This window comes from Myzus persicae, unplaced genomic scaffold (genome assembly GCF_001856785.1).
Source record: "Myzus persicae strain clone G006 unplaced genomic scaffold, MPER_G0061.0, whole genome shotgun sequence".
Classification (NCBI taxonomy): Eukaryota; Metazoa; Arthropoda; class Insecta; order Hemiptera; family Aphididae; genus Myzus; species Myzus persicae.
The window spans coordinates 221,753-245,860 of record NW_019101416.1 but is presented as its reverse complement, the minus strand read 5'-3'; the positions used below and the strand labels follow the sequence as shown (position 1 = coordinate 245,860).

General features: G+C 27.2%; 2 protein-coding genes across 6 annotated transcripts; one reads left to right on the top strand and one right to left on the bottom strand.

Annotated features, from left to right (window-relative positions):
• Positions 1–2,168: 2,168 nt before the first annotated feature.
• LOC111029008 (heterogeneous nuclear ribonucleoprotein 27C-like) lies at positions 2,169–14,732 on the bottom strand. 2 transcript variants are annotated; one of them, XM_022307821.1, is made up of 11 exons: positions 14,471–14,732; positions 11,603–11,643; positions 11,224–11,390; positions 10,788–10,974; positions 9,189–9,271; positions 7,733–7,831; positions 7,167–7,431; positions 6,991–7,104; positions 6,810–6,928; positions 4,575–4,656; positions 2,169–2,729 (listed from the first exon to the last, which is right to left on the bottom strand). In XM_022307821.1, exons 1-11 carry the CDS (start codon positions 14,506–14,508, stop codon positions 2,596–2,598), a joined length of 1,329 nt encoding a protein of 442 aa, XP_022163513.1. In that variant the 5' UTR covers positions 14,509–14,732; the 3' UTR covers positions 2,169–2,595. The 2 variants fall into 2 exon arrangements, with proteins under 2 accessions (XP_022163513.1, XP_022163514.1); XM_022307822.1 differs by having other exon boundaries at positions 6,810–6,898.
• A 469-nt stretch (positions 14,733–15,201) lies between these two features.
• LOC111029009 (peroxiredoxin-4-like) lies at positions 15,202–24,057 on the top strand. Of its 4 annotated transcripts, none has more exons than XM_022307825.1 (6): positions 15,202–15,571; positions 20,256–20,707; positions 21,526–21,633; positions 21,697–21,814; positions 23,206–23,445; positions 23,526–24,057. In XM_022307825.1, exons 1-6 carry the CDS (start codon positions 15,528–15,530, stop codon positions 23,698–23,700), a joined length of 1,137 nt encoding a protein of 378 aa, XP_022163517.1. In that variant the 5' UTR covers positions 15,202–15,527; the 3' UTR covers positions 23,701–24,057. The 4 variants fall into 4 exon arrangements, with proteins under 4 accessions (XP_022163517.1, XP_022163516.1, XP_022163515.1 ...); XM_022307824.1 differs by lacking the exon at positions 20,256–20,707 and adding an exon at positions 19,219–19,969 and having other exon boundaries at positions 15,203–15,571; XM_022307823.1 differs by lacking the exon at positions 20,256–20,707 and adding an exon at positions 19,216–19,969 and having other exon boundaries at positions 15,203–15,571.
• The last annotated feature ends 51 nt before the right edge of the window (positions 24,058–24,108 follow it).

Sequence of the window (24,108 nt, the reverse complement as noted above, 5' to 3'; positions counted from 1 at the left end):
CCCGCCGCTAAAAATATATTATTCAACTTTTCGCAGTGTGGTTGCAGCATAGTCTTATTTAAACCATTTTCTTTTTAGGTCTATGGGGTACAGTTATGCAAGGTCACGGACTGAGATATACCTTATCACAGAACTATAATAAAATGGACTGGAACGAGCTGCTCATCAGAGGTCACGAATGTATGTACAAGGGGCTGGTGCGGGGGGTCGCAATGGGGACCGAGAGTTTACAACGCCATCTGTATAAAACATAGACTAAGTCATAAGGTAAAAATTACAAAATATGATGCCAAATAAAACTACCGGTAGCACTGTTAACATTCGGGCCCCTGTGTGAGGAACCTTTTGGTGGCCGTCTCCCGACCATGTCGTTTCCAGTCCATTATATTTCAATATATGTGCAAGGTTTATAGATATCTGACATCTGTAACTATCTATTAACCATGACAGTTAATGTTATGTGCAGAAAAGTGAACACAACAAATTAAAACATGTACTGGATACAGAACGATACATGATAAGGATCTCCTAAAGTGTACTACTGCTCCAAGAGAATTAAATTTTTACAGATTTTATGTAAAATTATTTTGAAAAAGTTGAAATAAATGTAATAACAGCTGTTCTGGTAAGTCAGTTTGGGTCCAAGAAAAATAGGTCATTGGGTTTTCAGTATAATTTAATTTGTGATGAACACTAAAATAAAATATAAAAATGTTATCATCGGGTATAATATTCATATCCTTGGTATTGCATTTTGGTATGAAGTGTGAATCTACATCAAATTATTTATAGTGTAAAAATAATATTTTGGAATACACGATACGAAGATTGTGAACGTAAACCAAGGTTTGACCACAGAAATAGATCATTTTTATAAATGTCTTGTTTTAAATAGTGATGAGAATAATCGAAATAATAAATAATAGTAGTTACAGATATATTATTAAAATAAAATTAATGAAATAAAACAATTGGATGAAAATACATAAATAGCGATATTTCAATGATGAAAAAATTAGCATATTAAATTTAACTTTTCAACAAATTTACTGTATAATTAAATTCAATATTTATGTTAGTGTTTAAAAAACTAATACAATCAAATTTTTTGGGGTGAAGTCTACTCCTATGGTAGTTAGTTGCCCAGCTTTAGAAAACACACTTTATTATGGAACAGATGTTGCATGATCATTCAAGTATTTCACCTGCAACAATTCTGAAAAAGTTATTTTATCCTTAATCATAATAATTTGATAATTCCAATCACTAGTTTTCAATGCGAGGAACACTAACTGATAAGTGGTTATTCAAACTTATCAAAATGTCATTGGATATTACTTTAAACCTAATAGTATGTTATCATAAATAATCTACAATTTATGACACAGAAATTAAGTACTGCACTGTATCATTTAGTTATATTGATTCAAAGAAGAAAAATACAGACAGTATAGTAAATAACATTTTCAGACTATAAAGATGATTTTTAAAAATTATCTAGGTGAAAATATAAATAAAAATGTATCTAGATAATTCTAAACACTGCCATAGGGTAGGTAATATTTGAATATTGGTGTAAAAAGATAAAATATATTACACAACAATCTACAATAGTTTAATTTTACGCTTGTCTACCAAATAAAAATAATATAACAGAATAAATTCTGTTTTATCCACCAAGATTATTGTATTTGATGCAAAAATAAATGTAACTACCCGCTAATGCACCTTAAATTCTTGACAATTTAAAAAATAAATACATAAATAATGGATACTTGGAAATTTATTTTTATGTATATTTATTGTAATGGAATTGTAATTTCAAATATAATATTCAATTGAATTAACTTGAAAACATGCAATTATGGAACACTTATACTAATATAAAGGGATTTTCCAAAATTTATTTTTATTTTTTTACAACTAAGAACTTTCTAGTTGGGTTCAGTATCTAAAACTTAATTTTATTTAAATACATTTAAAAATACTTACCAGTAAAATAAATTCACGCAACAGACGATATAAATAAAAATACATGGCAATAACTGACTTTAGGATTATAAAATAATTTATAGAGAATAATTATTATCAATTCATTTTTAGTTCACTGAAAATACCTACTTTAAGTAAAACTAATATTTACAATAAAAAAAAATAAATTGACAATATTGTGATTTTGAAGAATTTAATTTTAATATATACTAAATAATTTAGTGGGGTTACTATTGAGTAACTTTCATTTATATTTAGTTCTTGACCAAAATAACCTATTAATAGGTTTTAACAAAAAAATCAATTTTATATACAAATATGCTTGGACATAATCACGATAAAATTCATAAAAAAAAAATTAAAATGACAAAGTATTCTCTATTTATAATATTATTACATAATAACCAACAGGTAGATAAATACTTAAATGTTGATTAAATGTAATAATCAGCTTCTTTCTTATAAATAAACACAATCACAATGTGTATTTTATAGCTTATAATAGTAGTTTATTATTAATAAGAATAAGAATGATTAGAAATAGTACGAGGAGCATAAGTGAACATATGTCACCAGTGATGATCCAGTCAAATAATAATACGTTCAGTTGCGCCTGTAAGGATGGTATGGTTGTGCTTGGTTTGAATTATAATTATTCGCTCTGGTTGGTCCTGGGGCGTTATTGTAAGTCGCCGCCGGTACCCCGGCGGAAACGACAGGCGTCACTACTGGGGCCACTAAATTATAGAAAGTTGACAATTTAAAAACCTAATTTTTAATTTCAATTTTTTCTTTTGAAAAAATAGAACATTAAATAGATAGAAAAGAATAGGCAACACTGCAAGTAAGAAAAATTATGTATATATATATTTAAAAAATGGCCGACTTTCATAACTGAATGACATTCTTTACTAAAAATTGTTGATGGATACAATAAAAAATTATTTTTATTTCCTGTTTAAATAAGTATGGGAAAACACATTTACTTACAACTCGCAATGTCGCCCAAAAAAATAGGAGGGGAATTAATTAAAAATGGACACTCAATATTGTTTGTATTGTTTTTTTTTTAATATTTAAACAATTATTATTATTATTATTATATTATTATTTTGTTTTAAATCACGCCAAAAGCGACCTTCTACATCATTGAAAAAACACTAACTGACAATAAATAATAGGATTTTTTTCTCAAAATAAAAATTGTTACAGGCTAAAGTATTAATAATAAAGCTCAAATTTGTTTTTTTTTCACAAAATAATTAAACATTCATAAATAATAAATAAAACGAGAAATATATAAATAAATATCTATATAAATATTTCATAGCTTTTGTCACAGGTTAAAAAAGTTCTCAATCGTGTCCTATCCGTCGAATATATAAAATGTCTTGATAAAAAAAAATTCAATAATTAAAACAAATTCTTATTTAAGACCATAACAACTGTAAACCTAGACTTATTTTGTACAAAAAATATGCTTATAACTCATCACATTTAAGTCGTTAATTCTTTAAAAATATAGTTTTGGTAAAAATCATTTTTTGAGAGTAATGTTCTCAAAAAATAAAAATTATTATTACTAAGAAAATGTCATCCTATAAGTAAATACAGATAATATTACTTTAAAGTTTATCCACTAATTGTGTAATCTTAAGTTTATTATTAAATTTTAAAAATAGTGACTTTATAAAAAAACCAGTAACTTACTAGGACGAGCTTCTGTTATATATTATATATAAATATATATATATTAAAAAAAAAAAATGACAAATAGTCGGGACAAGATATTTAAAGTAACCTTGACTTATTCATTAAATAATTCAACTTCTACTTAAAAATGAAAACAACACTTATTTTTTAAACGATTCGAGAATCTTCCTTAAGCCTGTATGTACATTAAAATTTTTTTACCAATTAATCAGTCCAGTGGTTCTTTAGCTATCTATTACAATGTGATTTTTAAAAGTAATTTTATAAACCTAAGAGCTTGAAATTTACCCGAATTTTGTTAATATTATTTATATTCCTTAACCCGATTCCCTTCACACTAAGTTATAAAATAATTATATTCGAAATATTTTAGATGTACTGCCTAGTCTCACTTTTGGTTTCACCTTAAAAAAACATGGTGCCGTTACTTTTTTTTTTACTTAAGACCAAAGAAAAAAATAAACAAACTATGATAACAATTGTCATATGTCTAAAAGAAAAAAAAACAGGCTAAATTAAATATATAATAATAATAAAAAAAAAACCATTAGAATCTAGGGAAATAATAATTATTACGCTAAGTTCCATTTGTTATTCGAGTATAAGTTAAATAGTATTATGTAGTAATTATAAATAGATTGTATTAATATAGATATTTAATATATAATTCTATTATATACGTAAGAATTACAAATATTAATCGATACTATAATATTCCTAAATTTTTCTTTTTTTTTATAAGTTATATTATTTTTAATTGTTTCGTTATTATAATAATTGTGTTACCCAAACCAGTGAATATTGAGAGAAGTGTTAATTGAATTCAATCAGTCATGAAGTGGGCCATTCTTTAAAGTCAAATGGCTTACCATACCCACCGCCAGACCCGAGGCCAGCGGCTGTGCCGTCCGCCCCTCTATAAGTTTGGCCTGCACCATAGCTGGTCGAATCCTAAAAATATAATTTACTCCAATATTATCCCATAACAAAATGTAAAACTATGTATCTAATAATACCACTATCACTACATTTACTATTATTACTACAACTAACTACCATTATTATTGATTACTAATAATAATAAAAAAAAAACAATGATTATAATTATTAATAATAATAATAAATAAAATGATAACGAACTTAAATTAAATTAATGATTATCTGCCTTTAAAATTATAATTTTTTGATGTAAGAAAATTAATACAATTTGTAATTCTTTTCAATAAATGAGTTGTGTGTAAATAGTATTTGATATTAAATAGACACAGTCAATAGGAAAGAAATTAAAACATTTTTAATTCACAGAACAATAAGTAAATTATAATTTAATTTCAATATCATACTATCTGTTATAAGCATAATTTCAAAAGGCAGAATAAGCTTAATTAAATTAGAACTAGTGTAAATTGTACGGCCTTCATATTTATAACATAATTTTATTAATTAATGCACAAGAGAGTAAATATTAAAATTCAAAATGAAATAAATCTAATTAATTTCTCTTAACTTACATAAAGTAGCAAAGCTTAACACAAATGGTTTAAATAATTTATTTATATTTATTGATATAATTAATAATATGAAATGAAAATAGTAAATTAGTAATTTTATTTAATATGTAATTTATGGGATTCATAAAAAATTAAGCATAAAATAATACCTCAAAAATGTTCAATATACATAATTAGTTCTTAAACATGGAGAGTAAAAAAAGTACTTAGTTGTTTAGAAAATTTAAATAATGAAATCAAGTTCAACCCATCTACTTATTAATAAAATCTAACAATAAAAAAAAAAAAAATTATGTTGATATATAATATCTTAAAATAAATTATTTTGAGTAAAAATCATCAAAAATAGTTATGTAAAAATATTAATTATATGTAAATTATGCATATTATAAAAAAATTAAAATTATTAACAATTATTAATATTAAAAATATTTAACCAAGTATGAATACTAACATAATACATTAGTACACGTTAAAATCAATAGATAATTTATTATTTCATTACAAGAACTTAATTTATAATTATTTCAACAACATAAGCGTAACCAAAACAATTTAAATTAAAAGAAAAATATTTTATTTAAGTTGATTTACTGTTAAAGAAAATATGAATTGTCTACCATTTTTTAATTTTTAACTTTTATATGTCACAAAAGAAATAATTCTTAGATTTAATATATATGATTATGATAGGAGAGAAATATTGCTTAGGAGAACTATTTTCCTTATAATAACTTAAAAAAACATTTATAATCACAATAATATTGATAATACATGAAATTATATTTTCATTTATTTTTAAAGTACTCAACTTCAAAATATAATCCTAATATATGGATAAAAATTAAAATAGTTCTGAACAATTAACATGTACAATAAATATGATATAATTATGATAAAAATAAAAATTATAGATAAATACTCAAATAAATGAACGTCCAATCTAAATTCTAATTGCATTTGTCACATTTGTCTTATTACTACAATACATGTTTTTTTTTAAATTTCTTAAAGTGTTATAATAAGTTAATAAAATATGATTTCATTGTTATTCAACAATAGTTCAAGTTTTTCAATGATTCATTAATTTAACTTTGGGAAAAAATGTTAACTACAACTAACTTTTACCAAGGCACGTATCAAATGAACATTAAAATAACTTTTAAGAAATGGCTTAATTAATTATCCAATGTAGGAATTTAGTTTTGAGACAACAAATAAATTCTTCAACTGACACTTAGCACGAAATAATTTAATAATTAAATGAAAATTTTGAATTTAGCTAGTACATTTAAACGGTTTAAATAAATTATTAAAAACATTTCAATTTAAAAAAAATTCAAAAAATTGAATAATTTTTTAATAATAGAGTACCTAATTATTATAATTATATTATGTTATCATTATGGGTATGTTGGGTTCTTTATATTATAATGTTAAATGCATAAATGATTTGTAACCATACAATTTACATTGTCCTCTATTTTAAAAAAAAATTCTCTATTATAAAAAAAAAATAATAATAATTACATAATACATATTAAATGAATTCAGGAACTGAGAGACCCTAATAAATTATTTAATAAATCATACCTGTTGATAGCCAGTGTAATTTCCATAGCCAGCATAATCACCAGCTTTTTGTGGGGCAGTTCCAGGCGGAGTAGGTCCAGTGGCTGGTGCTGCTCCAGCAGAACGAGAATACATATCATCTGATTATGTCAGAATTTAATAATACAATAAAATCGTTGAAAAATTTAACGATATAGCTTACTTTGAGGTCCTGGTCCAGTTTGTCCAGGAGGTCCAGTAGCTGCAGCAGGTCCATTCTGGGGTATATTCCAATTCCAGTTATTTCCGTAACTTGACTGTGGAGGTGCTTGAGGTGCTATATTGTTATGGATTAAAAATATAAAAAATAAATTTAACACTAAGTAATAATGTGTTTACCATAAGAACCGTATCCAGGTTGTTGAGGTGGAGCATAGTTTGAACCCCAAGTTGGAGGAGCCATTCCTTGACCTTGCGGTCCAGGTGGAGCTCCCCAACCCTGAAATCCACCTGGACCAGATGGAGTGCCATAACCGGGGTACTGTGATTGAGGAGTAGAACTCCATCCTCCTTGGTAGCCTTGCATCATATTTCCTGGACCCATAGGCCCCATTCCACCCATGGGACCTCCCATTTGTCCACCAGGGCCTCCCATGCCCATTCCCTAAAAGCATAACTCATTAATAAGGACTTAAAATAATTTAGCTTTATAGTAGACACATACTAGCTCAATAGCCATTTAATCCAGGAATTAGTTAGGTGTTAACTTGTTGTTTAACACATTTATCAACAATAAAAATAAAATATCAGTCATTGAAATGAGATTTTATGGTAAACAAAACAATATTACAGAAGACTAAGTATATGAGTTTTTACAATAACATGTCCACTGAAAAGCTGTTTAGGAATTATGTGTATATCTTTTAATGTTTTTATAAATTAGAATTTTAAGTCACACAACTTACACCCATTGCTAAATGATTATTTTGATTCATGCCCCACTGATTGGCTCCTACATCATTCATTTTATTGGAATCTCTTGGTTCAGCTTTTTTAATTTCAACCTGAAACATAACAATATTAAATATGAATAGTAAATATTTTAGTTTTGATGATATTAATTGTTGATATATTAGCACATGAATTATAAAAGCATATTAAATAACGAAATTTTAATTAATACTTAGGAATAAATGTAAATATATATAACTATTACTATAATACGTATTCAAACAGATTAATTCTATAGTAATTTATTATACTGTATTACTGTTTATATATATTTTTAAACATTAACTTAAAATTATCTCTTAAAGTATGATTACACGTTATAATTTTAAATTATCCTTAGGAGAACAATATATTATAATTAAGATAAATATCTTTAAAATATGACAGTAAATATCTGCTTAATTTATGTATTCACACTAAAAATTAATTATTTTATAGAATATCTACTTTATTATTTGAGTAAAAATGCATTCAATTAATTAAAAATTAAAGAAATAATAACATTTTGTTGAAAAAATAAAAGTTTATCCATTTGTCAACCTTTTCACTGCTGCAAATTTTTATAATACAATATGCTATAGTATTTACATTTCAGAAATAATAAAATTGAATCACAGAGATCAATATAGTTAGTAGTTAAGTTTAATTTTTTATATCCTTATTTAAGTTGTAGGAAGAGTAAACAAAGTAAAATTGTTTCCCAAAATATATTGTTTAACGGCCACTAACTTTTGAGCCAGACAATATTTTACAAAGAGATATTAACATTCATTCAAAAACATTCTTTGATTAAAATTTGGTAGGATATCATATTAATACATTTTATACTCAGATAGTTCAACTGTGGCTATTTTTGTTTATGCATAGTGGAATTTTGTTTAATTTTTCATAGACAGGAAGACTGTATAAAAGTTATTAATATATGTACGAAAATTATAAGTTAAAAAAAAACAAAATTAAAAATATTTTAGAACATGTTATAATAATTTTATCATTGTTTGACATTTTGGAATGTGACAGTATTAAATAAAATAGAAAATTTCTCTTGTTAGTACAACATAGTGAGAAGATAACATAAGCATAATGCAATTATAACATAATAGTACGATAGTGGCAGTGAAAGGGTCTAACACGATAAAGTGTTGAAATTTATTTTATCATTATTAATGTAATATATAAATTGAAACAATAAAGTGTCAAAAGAAAACTATTAATATATAGATAAACCAAGGTAAAACAAGTAACTTTGAATTAAAAATTATCTTGTAGTTACTATTAAAGCTTGAAAGCAGAAATTTGTATCAAATCAAAAAATGTAACAAATCTATTTGAGGTTAACACATTTTTAATATTCAAAGTTACCTAACTTTACATTTAAGTATTCAATTGTATTTACTAAAATAATAATACCTGTTTGCCACTAAGGTTGACAAAATGCTCGGCTACACATCTATCAACAGCATCATCATCTTCAAACGACAAAAATCCAAACCCTAAAAACACCATTGGTTATGTTATGGTGAAAATTTAACACCATGTCGACACTGCTAATAAGCTATTATTTAGTCATTTCTACAATACACACATTATGTAATTAAAAGTAATTATCAAAATTATTGTAACCGCAAAAGATGCTGTATACATTAAATTACAGCGTAATAAATACAGAAAACTACTGAGCTATAAACTGTATAAATAGATAGATTGACCTATTATCTAAGGTAACAATAAAAATATTATCAACTTTGATGGCTTTAATTGATATTTCAACTATCTAAGAAGATAGGATTGTAAATTTCATTATCAATTCATTGTTATATTGAAATTAACAGCTCAAAACAGATTCTTTAGAATTAAAATATACTATATTATGATTGTAGGACAATGGTCTTTTTTAATCAAATCGCCATCTAGATGAGAAGTTTATTGCATTATAATCAGTACCATTATTATATATTATGTTTAAAATGATTGAATTATGGGTAAAATAAATATTATTGGATAAGATATCATAATGTAATTACTTATGAAAAATCAAAAAGCAGAAAATGTTAGCAATACAAGATCTTTTTGTTTATATTAAATTTAAAATTGTATGTTTAGGTACCTAAATTTTATGTACGGAAAAATAGTAATATAATACAAATATAACATACTTGAAAGTTTATATGAATAAATCCTTACATCAATTATTATTAAAAAAAAGATTAACTAATATACCAATAATAAACTAATAAAATATAATATAGTAGAAAATCACCAAAATTTAGAAATTAGTAGCAGTGTTATAATAATACTAATTTAAATTAAGTTACATAAATAGGTGTATAAACAAACATAAAAGATATAATCAAATTTTTAACATCTTAATATAAATAATATAGTAGAACAAGTACATTTTATTAAGGAAACAAAAACAGATGGATAATATAAAAAACCAAGAAAATTAAAAAAAATTATTTCAATAAGTAAAACTATTGAGAATACATTGCATAAAACTATGAAATAGCTGGTTCAAAAGTGTAAATAGATGTTTGTATACTATGTATACTCAATAGTAATACAATCAAATACTTATTCATAAGTCTCATAAACTGTAGATTTATGTTCTAGTTAATAAATTCCATTAAACAAAACAAACCTTATCACACAAAAATAAAATTTCAGAAAAGTTTACTTTTTAACATACCTAAATTAGTAAGTATATAAATATAACATGTCTTTAAAAAAAAAAATGTTTAACTAGAAATCTTAAGTTTCATTAAGGTCTAATTTAAACTTAAATTCTAAAATTAATTTACCTATATCTATTTTGAAACCTAATTATTATGAAAATAAAACCATATTATAATTATACTATAAGATAACTTAGGAATGAATCAATTATATAGTAAGTATACTCTGCATATTCAAGTATTGAAATTGTTATTAAATTGTTTTATGTTTGTTTAGAAACCTAACAATTTTTGTTTTAAATATTAAATTAAAAAAAAAAATATTAAATATTACCTCTTGATTTTTTCTTTTCTTGATCGTACATGATTACAACTTCCATCACTTTTCCATACCGTGAAAAAAAAGTTCTTAAATCAGTTTCAGTAACATTAGAGGGCAAACCACCTAGAAAAACTTTAGGATAACTTGAACTTCTCTTGGGCTTTTGCAAAGTTCTAGGATTACACGGTTTCGGGTCGATCTGTAAAAATAAATATTTTCTTAATAAAAAAAATCCTTCAAATAATTACATTAGAATCTGCTTATAGCAGTGTTTAGGGCACTTTAAGAATCAGATCATTATACCCAGATGACAAAAATATATTGCAAGTGAGATAAAAAACCAACCAAGTACATGGCCAGGACTTTTTTTTATCAGAAATATTGTTATATACTGCATCGTAATGGTTTCTACTGTATTAATAAAACTTATGACAATATTATCACTTACAGTGCGGCCATCCAAAACATGTGGTCCATTTTGTAGCACTACATTTACATTATTTGGATCAGCAAATGTGACAAAACCAAAACCTCTTGACCGTCCACTTTCACTATTTTTCATAACAACACAATCAATCACTTCACCATATCGATTAAAATATCTTTGAAGACTTTCTAAAGAAACATAAATATAAATCAAATATAAATTTTTTTTAACTAAGCTTGCTAAATTTTCAGTCATGAATATTTGAATATAATTTTTAAGTATAAGTTCATATTTTAAACTTTTTGATCACCAAAATGTTAGATCAATATTTCTCAAAAATAAAAGAGTGTGTGAAAATGTTTTCTATTTTTTTATTTTAAAAGTATATTAGTTAGTTTACCTTGTTGAGTTTCCCAGCTGAGTCCACCCACAAACAATTTTCTGCAAACATAATATCAAATAAATAAAAATATTGTTATTACACATAAATTAATCAATACCTAATAAAAAGATAAACAAATGATCGCCTAATATTTATTTATAATTGTCTATTATTACATGTCAGCGTGAATTCTGTATTTAAAGAAGATGATTATTATTCTGTTTAAGTATTTTAAAATTGTTGAACATTATTTATAATCATATAATAAATTCTCCAAAAATGTGTAGAAACAAGAAAAAAAATATGTAGAAACAATTCTACCTAAATAGAATAAAAAAAATTTAACTTTTTAATTTAGATAATAAATAACTGAACAGGTACCAAAACCTATTTCATTGAACTGTATATTTTTCCATAATAAATTAATTTTATAAGATTATTAAGAGGACACCACATCTGCATTTTGTCTCCGTTTAACAAACGTACAACATAGCAAATACAGTTTTGCACAAAATAAAACCACTCAAACTGTAGTCCAAGCCTAGCAACTAAATGTTCACATCGTAAACAAGAGAACATTTAGTGTGCAACATCATTTTTATTTTTTGATATCACAAATACCATAAGAGATTTAATTGCTTAAAAATTCATTATTTAAAACTTAACAAAATTTTTTCATTCAGATGAATGATCGTCTAGCATTTTCTCACTAGCAGGGTACATATAGGTATCTCAAATTTTAAAAAATAAATATTTTTGTTAAATTGAATTAAATGTTTTAAATTATATAATTTTAAGTTCTGAACATCATAAAATACAATCAGAATCATCAATCTGACACAATAAAAATTATTTATTCTGTTTAATTTTATAAATTACAAAGTAAATTAAAAAAAACAAAATTCTAGGTGTTTTAAAATTTGTTATTATTAACAATAATATATTTGATTAGCTCTTATTTAGGTAACAACTTTGGATTAACACGTTAACTGCCATGTGCAGGTGGACGGCTTTAATACAATGTTTAATTTCTATACTTTAATGCCTACCAGCGTCCTAGTGTATCATTACTATCACACTATATGAGACCGCCAGAGACCATAAACTAATATGGTTTTATACTATGAAACTTTCCATGGCACTACAACAATATAAAAAAGTGCAGTTGTGCAGCGGGAATCATTACAATTTTTTTGATATGATAAATATATTTTTAAATATTTATCCAAATATAGTAGCATATACAAATTTGGAATGACATAGAAAAATATGTTTGGTGTATTGATAAACATTATCACATGGCTGCCCGTGAGAACATGTTAAGTATATAAGTTGATCAATCAAAACTTGGAAAAAGGTTCTTTTCGTAAAAAAAAATTATATTGCCGTAATATGTGCAAATAGGTACACGAGTTTAAAACAATGATGTCATAGAAATTGATGGCTAGTTAAGTTTCATGTTTCTGAGGATACAGTTTAAGTAAAGTCTAAAAAACAGAGATGACATTTTTGGACTAACATGTTCCTTCAGAAAAAAATTTGATAATTAACTTTAATATTACAAGTAAAACTAAAATATTGTTTGATACATACAAAAAGCAGATTACGCCTTTTGATTATGATTATCATGCATTATTGGGTCGATTACACAACAATGAAACATTTTAAATTAGGTTATATTAGTATATAAAAGGAATTATACTAGTTAAAATGTATTTAGAACTTTGATTAAACTTCTTGATGCATCATTATTACAATCGGAAAAGGCCATGGACTGTTTTCCTTACAAAATATAGACTAATAAATTAAAATGTTCAAACGTTTTCGGAATTATAGATATTTGAAATATAATTTAATATTAAAGACTAGTAAGTTTTTGTAAATGAGCACTAGCTTATATATATATATATATATATATTTTTGTAATTATATTGGTACAACACTTAAAAATCTTTCCTACATCAATACTAGGAAATTTAATATAATTAATAGAAAATTATAATAGTTTTGTTCTGATGAGAACAAAAGGAAGTATGTTGTACCCATACGACAGACATTTAAAAATGTAGCACTGCAGCAGTCTTTTAAAATTGTTTGTTCAATAACTGCAAGCTAATAGACTGCACCAAAATAAAATGTTTGAATATAAAACATGGAAGATACCTCGTACCTACATAACTAAATGTCATTATTTATTAAATACCAGGTATGATAAAAATTATATGAAATTTAATACAATTAACTTATGTTAAAATTATATGATAAAATGTTTTAATAACCTAACAAATAATTTGTTAGAAAAATATGTGGCATAAAATATTTTAAATAGACACATAAAAATCTATAAAACAATTTTTGTGAGGATAGGTATAGAATAGAGGAATATAAAAGCCGAGTTGCATTAGAAATTAATTTTTTTTTTTAATGAATTAAATAAACTAATCATGATCCACTGAATCATGTTTAAGGGACCATTTAGCTTACTTTCGACTAAATAAATGTTAATTGTTAATGCATCCCGAGATAAATATAATAACCTAAGAAATTTCAATAAAAACAGAAGAATCAACTACTCTGTTAAGTGAGTCAATGTTACAGTCATGTGCTTAGGTCTTAGAATTCATAATTGTAGGTAATCATGAATCATCAAAAGACGCTGCACCTGTTTTAACCAAATTACAAAATTGTGAAAACGCGTTTTTAAATTTAAGAGGCGGCGGCCGTATAGCAATAGGCCGGTACTAAGTACTGCTAAAACAAAATGCTCATAACGACGTAACAGATGGATTTAGTGCGTGGGCGGTAAATCGAAAACTAACAATATTCAGGTTAAATGATTATGACAATTATGGACAAGTGGAGACAACGCTAGCCCATCAAACTTACCCTTGTTCGTCCTCCTCTAAATCAGATTTGCCTCTCATCTTGTAGTGTTCTATATTATATTGTATATATAAAAATATAAAATCAAATGAGTATAAAAAAAAAACTATAAAAAGTAAACACAACGGTTGTCAAAGACGTGCAATAATATATGAAAATGTACAAAATTTTTAACGAAACACTAAGGTCTAATAATTGTCCGGTTGTCGGACATTTAGCATATCGAATCGACACAAAAACACGACACGTCCGACGCAAAATGGCGTCCGCATTTTTTCTCTCTCCTAAAATTTCGGCATTTCACGACACGCGACGTTGTCGCACTCACGTCAACCGATTGATCGTTTATCCAACGTCTTTGGGCTGACTAGGCGCCGAAAAAGTCTGCCGGAGCCCAAGACCGGCTAACGGCCTCGCAGACTGCAATACAGCGAAATCTATGCCCCGCAAACATATTTCTTCGACAAAAATTCAATAAATCCAATACTTAAACAATTATTATCGTCTTGCAACAACAATAACATTATGTTTCATCGTTTTGCATAATATTATTTTGTACTCCGCTTTGCTTGCCGGGAAATTTAATGCGTCCTTGCTAGCCGCCCGATAACCGTGATAAACCAGCGCGTCATCGACGGAGCGGCAACGTCGCAGTCGCGCGCAACACGCTCTGTCGGCGGCTTCTCGTAGACGCGTACGGCGCACCGACTAGACGTTAAGGAGAAAAAAAAAACAATAACACGCTACACGCACAATATTATATTATACTACAACATATTATAATATATATAAACGTGTGTGTTTGTGTGTGTAACTTATCGTGTCTGCCATTTTTTCGTAAGCCTTTTCCGGCTCTACTGCACGTTACAGTGCAAGTAAAACGTTCGAGGTATTCACCGTTTTTATCGTACCGACGAACGGTATAGTGTAACAGACTAGGGACACTCACGACTCACTCCATCGACGCTACACCGTCGAGGAACGCCACCGTGAAGACTTGAAAATCGTGTTGTCCCGCACGCATCACAGCCGGACGCTTTCGATTCGCCGATTGCCGGCGATGTCTGCGACCAAAGTCGAAATAATCGACGAAGACGATTCTGGGTAAATGTTCTTTTCGTTATTTGATATTGTGTTTAAATATTTGTGTGTATGTGTGTTTGTAACGTTTGTGCGTTTAACGGTGACCGCGGCCGAGTCGACGGCGGTTTGGCGGGCCCATGATTGACGCGACGCTCGTTAAACGGTTTTCATTTGCATTTCCAACGCGATCTACGGTCCGCTTGAGCGGGAAAACGGCGTGCTTGCCGCGTCTTCGAAAACGCTCTTGACGATAGATCCTTGTCAAAAACTCCGTCGGGAGTCCATCCCGAGTATGACCTCCGTTCGGTTGGTTAAACGTCCGTTTCGGAATGCGTTAAGAATGTCAAAAAGTTCAACGTGCGTGCTTCGTGACACTATACACACGAATTCTGATAATTGTAGATTTGAAAACTTTTGAAATTGTTCATCGTAATTTTGTTAATGTATACATTTTTTTTATTTTTTTATCTGGTTTTCTAATTTTTCACTATTTTTTCGCCTTTTTCAAATTTACTCAAACTCAAGAACTGATGTTTAATGTTGAGAGTAATAGCTTAACTATTTATTTATGATTGAAATCATTATCAAATTGAATATAACTTATTCATTCATTGTGCTTGTAATTGACTTGGCTAAACTACCTATGTTATGGTCCATGTGAACCGCAAAAATCTATTAGTATGTGTGCAATTGTTGGTAACCAATTAATAACTACCTACATATATTTTGTAAGTTTGATTTTTCATTTATCAAAATTAAATATATGTGTATACCTATTGTAGAAACCACTAAAAACAGTTTTTTATCTGATATACTGTTCCTACCTATCAAATATATATACCATGTGTATGGGTATTATAGTTTATAATATGTATGAAATGTGCTAACTTAACAAAATGTTTTTGGTTCAACTATAGTATTTTAATTTGTTTTTCTAATAAGTATGTATTTGAGAAACCCCTAAACTTCCATAAACGAGGGTAAGATACTAAGATGCCAGTTATTGTTTTTTATTTTAAAACTGATTACCTATCTATATGTCTACAATAATTCAATTTGATACATTTTTTGATTTAATATATTATTTTAAAATTAAGTAGGTGCCTTGGTTGTTATGAAATTACAATATCGTTATTTATATACCAAATACATAGGTACTGGTTTATGATAGTTATTTGTAGGTTTGTGTTGTATAGAAGTATTTTGAAAAATTGGAACTAGATCATTTATTTAACTACACATGTCATTACTCAAGAGGTGTTTTCATAAATTTATTTCCTTATCGTATTAACAATATGATTTTTCCAATATAATATTTTAAGAAACCAAGTCTAGACTCTCTTAACTTGTAAAAACCCTCTTTGAATTATCAACATTAAAATCCCGTTCTCCTCATTTGGTTATAATAACCATTTTAGAATTATGTATACCGAAGAACCAAAATATAAGCGTATGCGTACAGAAGACGATGAGTCCCGCAAAATGAGTTTAACCAAAAAGTCGTTCAACCCAAACTGGTTGAAGTTTACCATGTTCAAAGATTGGCTGATGCCTCATAAACTGCCAGATAAAGCTGTATGCAAGGTTTGTCATTGTGTATTGGTTGCTGGAAAAAGTGAGCTTGAAAAACATTTAGCTACACGTAAACATGAAAGAAACATGGAAAAAATCAATGGTTCTCCTGCTGAACAAGATGATATTGAGACATATACAATAATTTCAGGTAGAGTATCCTACTCGATAATTGATAGGAAATTGTGTATTCTAAACTGTCCTTCAACGTGCGTAATGATATCACTTAGAATATCACTCTTTCCATACATTTGTGTAACTGATGAGGCAGAACCCTTTAACTTCACTGGCTATAAAACAAAATGTGTCTTTCAATTTTGATTATTTTTAATTAAATTTAACTATCATAAGTATATTGAGCAAGTAAATTCTGCACAATGTATAAAAAGATGGGTTGAAGGCTGAATGGTTCAATATTATATTGTGTGATGAAATTTAATATTTGTATATATTTTGTTTAATGTATTACATTTTCTACTTAACATTCTATAAATAAAAATTATTATTTTGGTTTAGTTTTATATTTTGAAGATATGATGTTTTTTTTCAATGCTTGTCTTCTTTTTTTTTTTAGGTTATTACTTGGGATAAAATTTTACTTTACCTGATTAATCACAGTTAAATTGTTTCTGAATAATAATATTAGTGTTCTTATTGTTTAAATGTTCTCATTTGAGAAATAATATTTGATATTGGTGTCATAAGCTTACTGAACTGTTTTAGTTCAGTCTAAAAAGTATAGGTAACCCCAACAGTTGAGTGTAGGTCTCTGTAAAAGATGCTTTAAATTTAAATTCAATAATAAATTCATTGTATAAGAAAAACAATTCTGAGCGGAGGTGGTCAGCCTATATTACTAAGTATATATTTTTAATTGCTATTAAAGTAATATATTTTATTATATTGTGTAATATGGTTTAAACTAAATATAGACAATGGCTTATAACTAACTTAAACAATTTGAACATGTCATTGCATATGCAGTAAAACCTCTAAATACCAGGTACTCTCGGACGCTAAAATGTTGTCTATTGTTTGGTGGTGTCCTCTATTCAGAGGACCCAGTTTGTAGTTAGTTTCCCAAGAAAACATCCGTTAGGGAAGGTTACATTGTATGCATTCAGATTTTAAGTTCCGCCAATATTTTGGATAACAACAAAATAACAAATTGTTATTTTTGGTTTAATTATCCAATTTCATTATAATTTGAAATTAAATCATCTTAAATAATAATTATACTTTTTAGATTTCTGAGTTTCAGTTAGAAATCCTCTTGATGAACCTCGTTTTATATTTTCAAACTTAAGCTTTAAAAACATTTTATCAATTTAAGCTTTCTTGATAAATTTTGTATAATTTGAACTTTAAACGCTTAAAAATAATATTGTGACTGTTTTTGATGATCTTAAGTTGGTATATGAATCAGTTGAGGAACCTTGTATTACATTTTCAAGCTTTTTACACCAAAGGCGATATTGTAACACTCATTAATCAAAAGAAAAAAACCTATTATCAGTACAAAAAGAGCCTAAATATTTTGAAATTTATTTCGTATCTAGTATTTGGTGAAAATTTAATCTCAACAGTTATTGGTTTTTGAGTTACAACTAAAAAAACCCAAATGCAATGTTGTTAATATCAGACTGTACAGAGATATTTTTATTTTACTCTCACAGTACCAACTAGATTTGATATTCTATCAGTTGCTATCTTCAAAGTTGACAAACAAAGAATTTTTCTTTGATAAAAAGTATAAAAAAAAAGTAAATCCAATACTTTCTGCTCTGCTCAGAATTTAAAAATTTGACTACAATGATTTGTTTTTATAACGATTGTCAAATATTTCTTAGAAGGTATTTATAAGTTTCTGGTTTCTTTGTCCATTTGTATAATTATTTTATCTTGGTAAATATAAGACATGTTGACATTTAAGAATATTTTTTACTGTAGTAAGTTATAGATTTAAGTTATTTTTTATTAAGGTGTCACATGTTCATTTGATTCAGTTATTATTTTTTGATCAGTTAATTTGTAATGGGAAATATAAAGTCTTAGGCTACATAATTAGTTTATATGTTATTATTTTTTTGCAGCAGATGAAATTCAGTAACCCGCAGCACTTAGGGAATTTCAAGGTATTTGAAGCAGAAAGACAACAAAATACATTTTTAAATTAAAATAATATTGTTTGATTCTACGCTATTTCAATGTCTAACAACCAACAACACGAAGAATATACAATTTTAACAACAGGCTCAAACAACCGAGGTCAAATGTCTCAACCTCATCTTACATTTACACCACCTACTCAAGTGTTTCGAACCGAATGGCAACGTTTTCCAGAATTTCATGCTTGGTTACGGCCAATTGATGGAGATGTAACAAAAGCTTGGTGTATTGCATGTGAACGAATGTTTCGAGCTGATTTAAAATCCTTACGAGTTCATGGTGTAAGTAAAGCTCATGTGCGTATGGTACGGGCTCGTTGTCCTAATGCAGATGACAATCCTGTACCACCAATTGAGTATAACGTGGTGACTGACAAAAAAGGAACTTACGGCATAGCTGTAGTGACTAATAAGGAAGACAAATCTTCACTTGGGTCAAGAGCATTATATATGAATCAAACAAATCCTACTGAGGAAATAATTACATCTGAAATGGCTGCACAGTCACAACGAGACAAATATGTAGTGGTATCATTACCCAATGAAGATGATGATGACAATGAAGGTCCGCAAGCTTCTAGCTCAAATACTCAATACATACAAAAAGAAGTGAATGTAATCGACGAGACTGGTAATTTGGTGTCTGTGGTTACTGAACATCATGTACATAAAAATAAAGGTAAAATTTAGGTATCCAGGTCAGAGCTGCAATAATAGTTGTTATAAAAAAAAAGCGTTTTATTTTGGTACTTTTAATGTTGAACAATAATAAATTAAAATTTTATTTAGGGTGAAAAACAAAATTTTAAATAGGCTATTGAATTAAAAGGTTTAAATTAAATAAAACTTCCCAAAGAGGGTTTTCAAGTTCAAAGGTCCAAGTGTTAACATAATGTTTTAGTGCATGTGTGTTGTACATTATAGCAGTACTTGTCATGTAAAATTAAATTAATTAAATTCCTCAGAAAGCAGGACATCCTGGTTGAATCTGAGATCAAATCATCAGATAATGCTGAAATACAGAAACAATCTGCTGATGAAGATGACATAGCAATTGAAGAAGTTTTGACCCCGCTACGAATAAAACAAGAATCGGCCGCTAATCGTGCTCATATGATGAAACGAAAACGAGGCTTACAAAAGTATCGTACAGACTGGGAAAAATTGTCGGAATTCAGAGGCTGGTTGTCGCCTGAACCAAAGAGCTGCTATAAAGCTCGATGTGAAGCTTGTGACAAAAGTTTAGTTGCTGATATCACAGTCTTACGAAATCATTCACAGGCTAAAAAACATGTGATGAAAACTGGGGGCACAGTTTACGAAGGTCCAATTGTTAGAAACAAATCAAAAGCTAAGACAGATGATGACGATGAAGATTCGCCTGATGAGTTACAAATGAAATCTTTGAGCATTAAAGGTTTGGATATTGGGTATTTTTTGTATGTCTCCTTGAGTTTATAGCTTTTAATTTTTTTAATTAAAATTTTAATTGATAATGATTTAATAATCTAATAATTATGGTTATATATTAATAATTTTATGAAGTAAATTCCTCAAGCTATAAACTCTGTTATCATACATTTTCTATTAATTAAAAATAACAATTGAAGATCATCAATCATTGTATTAAAACGATTTAGATTTTGTTTTGTTATTATTAAGTAATTATAATTTTTTATATCAGTGTTAGTTTTGGGTCTTCAGTTGTGAACAAACGTGTTTTGACCTATTTATTTATAATTGGTCAGAGCTTACGCGCTTAATGTTGTATTTTATAGCAAATATATTTTGTATATTAGGCAAATAATAAATCCAAAGATTAGTTTGAGACCGTATGTTTGAAGGACAGTTTTAATCAACAAGCCCTGAAAAAGTTGGTCAGAGCTTTTATTACCGTGTACATTTATTTTTATATTATAAAACAATTATTTATTATGTTAATACTTGTGACCTTGATAAACTATTTGTTATAACTTATAAACAATCTATAAAATAAAATTATTCATGTTTAATTCATATATTTTTAAGTGGCATAAATATATTTGAAGTAATTTTAAGAGAAATTTCTTTTTAAATTTATATATATATAATGTATATATATAAATAGTATATGCATATAATCGTATATATCATCGAAAAATTGCAGCTCTGACCGATTTTAATAAATGGTTGTTTTATTTAAACATCTGTTTGCCAAATCATAATATCATTACATTATAATTTTTTATTCAATAGACAATGATGACGATTATGAAGTGGGTCTTCAATCAAATGACTATCATAGCACATCTAATTATGAAAAAATGGATCAAAAACATGATGAAATTCAATGCAAAGCTATTGGTAGGTTAAATTAGAAACTAAAACAAATTTAAAGAGCCAAAACTATGTTATTTTTTATTTCAGTTTCCAAACCCGCTCCATTTTGGAAAGCCACAGCTGTTGTTAATGGTCATGTGACAGAGTTAAAATTAAGTGACTACAGTGGACGTTATTTAGTCCTATTTTTTTATCCTCAAGATTTGTAAGTTGTATTCAATATTACAATTTATTTAGTTTTAAGTTAAATAAGTTGGTGAAATAATATTATATATATGATGAGTTATTCGCTGTGTATTTAGTGTATTCAGTATTCATAATTTTGCCAAAAGTTTAAGGAAAATAATATGTTTGGATGAATTAGTTGTCAGTTTGAATTGAGTGTTCATTTTATAAATAACCCAATGAATAAAAATTATAAAATGTTATGTTAATACTGGTTATTTATAGCAAATTTGTAAAAAATAAGAGATTAAAATACTGGTTATAATAAGTTGGTATGTTAAGAATACAATTATCATTCTTAAGAGGATGCCAGCTCGCTATTTGTTTTCTCTTTCAAACTTACTTCCAACATAGCAAATTTATGTACAGCAGAACCAACCCTGTGTTGTTATTCTTTTACATAGCGAATAGGAGGCTTAACCATTATGGGCTTCTTAAAAACAGTTAGGTTATAGATATGGTAAGAACTTGGAAACCCTAAATTTTTGGTGAAATAGTTCCCCTTAAAAAATTTTCCTTTTTTAACCACTGAATTTATAAATGATCAATTTCATAACTTGTATTTTTGGAATGTATTCTTACTATGCCCTAACTAATACCGTACTTGGAAATTTATTGAGCTTACGGCTTCGCATTGGGCCATACTAAATTGTTTATACTTTAACATGATCTATATTTATGTTTATAGAACCATTTCTGTAATAATCAAATAGTTTTTTATTTATAAATGATCAATTTCTTAACTTGTATTTTTGGAATGCCCACACTAATACCGTACTTCAAATTTATTGAGCTCACGGCTTCGCTTTTGGGCAATAGTAAATTGTTTATATTTTAACATGATCTATATGTATATTTATAGATTCACTTCAATTATAATCAAATAGTTTTTAATATTTAAATGATCAATTTTAGAGCTGTTGCGTTGTTTATTCGTTCTTAATATGCCCACACTAATACCGTACTTCAAATTTATTGAGCTCACGGCTTCGCTTTTGGGCAATAGTAAATTGTTTATATTTTAACATGATCTATATGTATATTTATAGATTCACTTCAATTATAATCAAATAGTTTTTAATATTTAAATGATCAATTTTAGAGCTGTTGCGTTGTTTATTCGTTCTTAATATGCCCACACTAATACCGTACTTCAAATTTATTGAGCTCACGGCTTCGCTTTTGGGCAAAAGTAAATTGTTTACACTTATATGTGATCTACATCAATTATATGTACCGATTTACTACAGTTGTATCCAAATATATATATTTTAAATTTATACATCTCATCTTATTTTATATTTTTAACTTTTTAATATTATATTTCCACTAAAATTAACATAGTAATTTTAATTGTTTAATTGTTTATAGTTCCCGTATTTGTCCAAGTGAGCTGATTGCATTAAGTGATAGAGTATCTGAATTCAGAGCACTAAATACTGAAGTAGTAGCATGTTCTGTGGATTCATATCTTTCCCACCAAGCATGGTCTCGTACATTGCGTTCTGATGGAGGCATTGCCATACCTAAAATGCCACTACTATCTGATCCAACACATGTCATTAGTAAAAGTTATGGATGTTATTTATCAGAGCTTGGCCATTCTCTCAGGTGATTTTATTTATCATAAGGTTTTTCATTATTATTTTGATAATAAAGACTTTAAATTATACTGTTACATTTATTTTCAGAGCTCATTATATAATAGACATGAGGGGTATTTTAAGACATGTGACAATTAATGATCTACCTGTAGGCCGGAATATCAGTGAAATATTAAGACTTTTAGAAGCTTTCCAATACACTGATGAAACAGAAACATTATGTCCTGCTGATTGGAAACCTGGCGAACCAACTATATCATAATTGTATTATTATTATTTCTATTATTATTATTATTATCACTACTGCTAAGCTATTTTAAATTTATATTATTATTATAGTTCATTTCTATTACTGAATAAAAGTAAATTTATTGAACTTAACAACTTTATAATGAATAATATTCTTCGTAATAACCCTGTATTTTCACATACATGTACTATGTACATCTACAATACACTCAAGAATGTTATGCAATTTGTGTACTTAGTCTTAGCAAAACTGTTCCAAATAAAACCTGTAAGTTACATGTTTTATCTATTGTCAAGACCAACTGATGTAAAACAATATATCTAATTTATAAATATTGAAATAAAAAGGTAATTTTTTAAATAATGTCAACCATTTATTTTTCACTTAATTCATGCCTGACATCTACAAATATATGAATTG